This window comes from Carassius auratus, chromosome 34 (assembly GCF_003368295.1).
Source record: "Carassius auratus strain Wakin chromosome 34, ASM336829v1, whole genome shotgun sequence".
Lineage (NCBI taxonomy): Eukaryota > Metazoa > Chordata > Actinopteri > Cypriniformes > Cyprinidae > Carassius > Carassius auratus.
In genome coordinates this window covers 9,955,402-9,961,715 of record NC_039276.1, presented here as the reverse complement: position 1 = coordinate 9,961,715, position 6,314 = coordinate 9,955,402, and the positions used below count along the sequence as shown (strand labels likewise).

At 36.9% G+C, this 6,314-nt stretch overlaps 1 protein-coding gene across 1 annotated transcript; it reads left to right on the top strand.

The window, feature by feature from the left end:
* The first annotated feature begins 285 nt into the window (after window positions 1–285).
* LOC113053132 (helix-loop-helix protein 2-like) lies at window positions 286–4,504 on the top strand. Its single transcript, XM_026217896.1, has 2 exons — window positions 286–773; window positions 1,681–4,504. Exon 2 carries the CDS (start codon window positions 1,732–1,734, stop codon window positions 2,098–2,100), a length of 369 nt encoding a protein of 122 aa, XP_026073681.1. The 5' UTR covers window positions 286–773; window positions 1,681–1,731; the 3' UTR covers window positions 2,101–4,504.
* The last annotated feature ends 1,810 nt before the right edge of the window (window positions 4,505–6,314 follow it).

Sequence of the window (6,314 nt, the reverse complement as noted above, 5' to 3'; positions counted from 1 at the left end):
TTTTCTTAAAATATCATAACTAAAACACCTAATTCAGATAAAATGTTCATATGAGTTTTTTACAAACAATTGCACCACTTTAAGACAGGCGTACAATCCATGCGTTACTGCCAAATACTTGCTTCCAGCTCTAGCCTCAGGCGTTAATTTCAATCTGGTCGTGAAAGAACTCGCTGCGTGGAAGGAGAGAGAAAAGAGGGGGTGGGACAGAGGTGTGACTCTCGTGGATAAGTGCATAAAGTGAATGATTTGTAGAGGGAGCGACACAGAGACAGAGAGAGAGAGAGAGAGAGAGAGAGACTTTAAAGGGAGCCAGTGGAATGTTATCTCTCAAATCATCAGAGGCACGAGGACAAGCACGCGTGGCTGTAAGGATGGCTGAAGCAATATTGTCCTAATCCACGGGAAACAGAAAGGACAGCCTGAGAAGACACTTTCGTGTCTAATCGATCTTATCTGAGGACGCGTGTCCATTGTTATCTACACACGGGTCAGAGGGCAACACATCTCCGAGCGTGCGTTACCGGTGCTGTTATTTATATCCATTCTGTAATTCTGCTTATGGAAATTTCATGATATAACAACACCAATCTATGTTGCCGGCTGTGTGGAATTTGAGGCGAGGAAAGTATTACTGGGAAATACTGTTGTTGATGCTGAAATAAATATTCAGAAAGCACAATGGACAGATGAACATCACAGACTGAAAACATACTTGATAGAAGGGATTTGAGGGAATTCACTTATTCTCGTCCAATTCATCATCAACAGAGGTGAGTTTGAAATTAATTTAGTATGTTGGTAATACGTTTTACTCATCTTCATGTTGTACATGCATTATTTTGAACGATTAACTATAGCAACAGTCTATAAAAAATGAGTAGCATTTTATGTACATTGATACTGAATAGGCCTGTATTTGATTATTTTACCTTTTTATGATAACATATTTTTAATCCGTTTAACCTGTCACAATAATTTGACACTTTGAGTTTTCAGGATTTAATTTCGATCTTGTATAATTAAAGTGGAAAATTGACACTTTTTCTTTGAAGACAACATTTGAACGTACATTTTCAGTTGCAACGTGTAGAATTTTTACAGCGTTGGATTACTCAGAAGGTGTGCAAATAGCATGCAAATCAAAGTAACCTGAACAGAGCCGTGTACAAATCTACATGGCGTTAATAATAATAATAATAAACGCAATAACCATCTTATATCTTTTTTAATGTTCCTGGTGACTGAATCCGTGAATTAAGATTCACGCACCCTTGTGTCATCTGGCGCTATAGGCTTTGCATTTGCATTTGCGACAGATGGTCAGCTCTGACTTTGGTTTTGTGACAATAATTGATTTCCATTAACTTTTGCACGGAACCAGTGAATATTTAAAATGGTAACGTGTGCGGGTGAGCTAAACAGCAAATGAATTGACAACCATTAACAAACATTTTGTAACTACTGAACCGTTTTTAAAGTAAAAGAAACGAATAGTCTAGAGTTTTAGCTTTATAATGATGGTAAAACCAAATAATTTAGTCTAGACATTACATCCATTTCATGCAATATAATCGTTCGATTTGTTAGTTAATTATTCTTTGTTTTTTTCAGATACTGCACTGAATGTATTATAATATGTACTTTTGAAAAACAAATCCTTTGTATCTAATTCACCAGGGCATTTACCAATCAGTGCACTTTTGAAGCCTTGATCAAACGGATCTGAAAATGATGCTGAGTCCCGATCAGACGGATCCTGACTTCACCTGGACTCAGCCGGACACGGAGTGTCTAAACGTCATGAGGGTGGAATGTGTGGCTCACGAGCCCTTTGGGGCTGAAGATGGCAAGACTCGCGCACTTGTGCCAGCCGCGCTCACCAGAGAGGAGAAGAGACGGAGGAGGCGCGCGACTGCAAAATACCGTTCTGCGCATGCGACGCGCGAGCGCATCCGAGTGGAAGCGTTCAACGTAGCTTTCGCTGAGCTAAGAAAGCTGCTACCCACACTTCCACCCGACAAGAAACTGTCCAAAATAGAAATACTTCGCCTAGCTATCTGTTACATTTCTTATCTTAACCACGTTTTGGACGTCTAAACAAACTGTCGGCACATTTATCTTAAAAAAAAACTCTACAAGTGTGTATAAAAAACTGTTTTATAGATATTGAGAAGTAGCGTATTCCAGCAGGTCACAAATATCTATAAAAAAAATGAAAGAAAAAAGGGTAACACTTTATAATATAACTTTCAGAAATAGGCTATGCTTTGTTGTCTGTCTCCACTAATTTAGCCTAGGCCTATTACAAAAAAGGAAATCGGAACAAAAGGGTGGGAGGAAGGCTTTTAGTTATTAAAAAGCATTACCGAAAATTGTAGGACTTATCGCAACAAGTGAAGGTTGTTGTTTTTGACACTGCAAGTTCCTTTCAAAGAATATACCCCGTTCAATATCCAAAATCATAACCGCATTTGTGGCAATAATTTGTTGGAGATATTTGACTTGGTTGGATCTTAGTTCATCATATACGAAACATTTATCTTTTCGCAACCTTGTTATAAACCAAGCTGATTTTATAAGCTATCAACCGTCTGGAAAAAAATGCATAGGCTACTTATGTGCTGGAACAAATCTTAACGTAGCTGTTAATTTATATTTTCTTGTTTATTTATTTATGGATTAAATGATGTTATGTGGGTGTCCTTGAAATAGCATAGGCCTATCTAAAGTGTATATGTAAATATTTAATGTTTTATTAATTGTCTTATTTTAGACTGATGTCGCAGAGTTTTGGTGTAGGCCTACTGTTTCTTTTCACTTGCACTTTTTATTGGCAGTTTTCTTAGGAGTAGAAGGGCCTTCGCTGTGTGTGCACTACGGTTATTAAAATGGTGTTGCTGTTGATGTCCTGTTATATGATAACGAGAAGCACTTCCCATCGGATACGATCTATATTGCTGTCGTCTTTGTTTTGTTTACAAAGTGCTCATAGATAGCGCTTTTGGGTACCTGATGACTTGTGGTGGATTAAAAGTACACTTAGACTAAATTAAATAGCCTACATCATAGTCAGTGTCAAATAAATAATTTGGCCATAGACATAAAAAGCGTGTTATCTGCCTTCCAAGTCTACAAGCTACCCATAGACACTCTCTCTGCTGCGACCAAAAATGATCTCAGAGTAGTTTATTTTTCTTTTAGAAACTATTTATAGATCTTATTTGTTTACGTGTTTCTTGTGAACCTTTTGGAAATTTTATAGTGAGTAATTTATCTCACATCTGCCTCATATCCAAAGAGCACCCTGTTAATTCAGGGATTTTCCCGTCATTTTGTAGGCTATAGCAATACACTGGTTGTATCGCAGTTTTTCATAACTATTTTAGAATACACGGTAAAAAATATTAATTCAACGCTGATTCGTCTGATGTAGTTTTTGAATAAAACAAAATGAAATTAAAGATATTGTGCCAATATGTTCTCTGTTCGTGCTTTCACGCACGTCATTTCAGACGACAACTGCAATTAACTAATGAACTATGTTCTCACATTATGAAAAACGCTGTCCTAAAACATTATTTAACTATTAAAAAGCAATGAAAAAATGATTTTTCATGCTGTCACACAACACATGCACAGTCGTCTTTGCTCACGGCCCAAAGGCGACTTTCTCCCCAGAGAGGAGACAGGTGCTTGTCCAGACGGGCCAAGGCAACCAAATTATGACCCGTCTGCTACGTCCCGTGGGAAAGAGCAAGAGAGCATGTGCGCGCGCGTGTGTGCAGCCTACGTGTCCAAGTCTTGGTCATATTTCACATTAAAGATTTTTACTCAACCGATGATGTTGCAACGTTAATGTCTACAGCCGATTTTAACTATGATAGTTTCATTCAATCAGTAGAGAATGAATGACTCCCAGCCCCGCTGTAATAGCATATGTCTGCGTGCATGTTACAGAGGAGGGTTGAATGCATTAGCCTTAAACTCAGCCAGATTAGACGTTGTCCTTTCATGCAATGAGCCAGTCTACGTGTATCTTAGATTATATTCACAAAACAAAAATCTATATAATCGGACGCATAAGAGACAGACGACATTAAGGGTGTTTATGAAGAAAAGGTTAGAAAAAAAACTGCTTGGGGAAAACGAGAGTCAAGTCTGTTCTCATTAGCTCGCGCATAGAAAGTGTAACACTCAGAACAATGCGACCCGGCTGCTCTTGCACCCTCGGACCATCTGTGCACGCATCAGACATACAATGATTAGATTTTGATCACACAATGACACAGTGACATAGTCAGCGCATGCATTTGTTGATGCATGCATTAACGATTACAGAGTTGTAACCTTCCTTTGGGATCAAACACACACATTTGAACAGGATCAAACAAGGCAACAGGATTTTGTAAGACCTTATAAAAGACAATAAAGTTGCGGTTGCTCTACAGGACGCCTCTGATTATAAAAGGGTAAATGGTAAATGTTCCAAAGCTATTGCATTAATATATATATTTGGTGTTTTTACAAAGTTGTATTTTTCACCATGATTATTGACACAATGTCTCTTAACATGTATTAAATAACAATATCACTGACACGCATCAAAATACTTTGGGTGTCATTTGGAACAGAAGTATCTATAGAAATAAAAATGACAACAATAAAATAATTGAAAAACAATGATACATAAAATAAAAAAACGCTTTTATTGTTGGGTGGACTGTGCACATTAAACAAATCAGTCACACATTTAGTAATACGATATGTTGCCTGGCTCTCTTTTTATATTCACAGGTGTCCAAATGTTATGGCCAGTACAAGCAATCATAGACAAATATCTTTCCATTCAATCCTGATTATGGGGATCTACAGCTCTGCATATATGATTCACAGCATTAGCCCATTAGCAGATAACTGAATGAACTGAACTGAATTGAGTCAGTTAAAATAGACATAAAAATAAGCAGTAATGTCAATCCACAGGATGAAAGAAAAAAAAAAACAGTCCAAGTATAACGTGTGTGAGATAGTGTAGTACAAACTTAGTAATATCATTATTAAGCTCATTATTAGATTATTATTCATAATAAAAACAATAATATAATTAAAAATAAATTATAGTTATAAAAAAATGTATCAGGGTAGATGTGGGGGAAACTCATAGAAAAATATTAACTTTGTCTTTTATCCAGCAATTAGTTTTAAATTGCCTAAGAGAAGTGCAAGTCTAGCTTTCAATAGTAAAATTGTGCAAAAAAAATCTTTGCCGCCCTCTACTGGTCAATAAAGAGAAGTATTGTGACGTGACGTTTAGCCAAGTATGTTGCCCCATACTCAGAATTAGTCCAAATCTCTAACTATTAAGCCATGACTTCCCCCTTGTTATGCTGATAAAAGGCCTATCATATGAAAGAGAGAATGACTTGTTTATGTATCAGTCTAAACATTTCTCAGTATTAAAAGTCAACCTGTCAGTCCTTGCATTTAGAAGTGACTTACAGTACACAATGCACAGATACAAACGTCTTTACAATAGGCCTATATGACAATGTATATTACCAAAGGTTAATATAGGGTTATATAAGATAATATAATATAAGTTAATAAGATACTTGACCATCAGTCCAAAGCAACCTTATTTTGGTGACCATTGTGTAAGAACACTGAAGAAAAGCTTTAATCGGCAGGGACAGTGGAGGGAATATGTGGGGGAAGGAGCTATATTTAATGGCAGAAAGCTCTCTGCATCTCTCTCGCTTCATCAGTTTTATGGAGTATGATAGCTGAGTGCAATCAGGAAGTTAGTTACGACTGCAGACATAAAGATGTAAAGGAAACAGAGAGAAATAGAGACAGACTGAGATTTATAACATGATGTGGACATGAGATTTGACCTGATTATTATACATAACCATTGTGTGCTATGGCTACGCAGTGATCTGACAACATAGACCAAAGATAATCAGTTCAACAAACAAGCTTAAGTAACTTACATTTTTGACACAATTGGCAAACATGTCAGAACCAAAACAGATCAAAGGAAGACAAAATCAGAATAAAATCCAACCGCATGTTTTAGACCAACACATAAGTGTTTCTTCCTAAATGAATCACTGTTTTTGTGTTCTTGAATGAGTGTTCAGTGAATGATCCACTGGCATAATCAAAATGAAGGTCGACTTGATGTGCTCCTAAATTAAGAAGTGTGTTTGAACGAATCGCTTGAAGGAATGATTCAAAGACTCACGACAGTTCTCTGTCGCCACCTATTGGCGAAACGATGTAACTTGCAAAAAGAGTCACTGAAATTT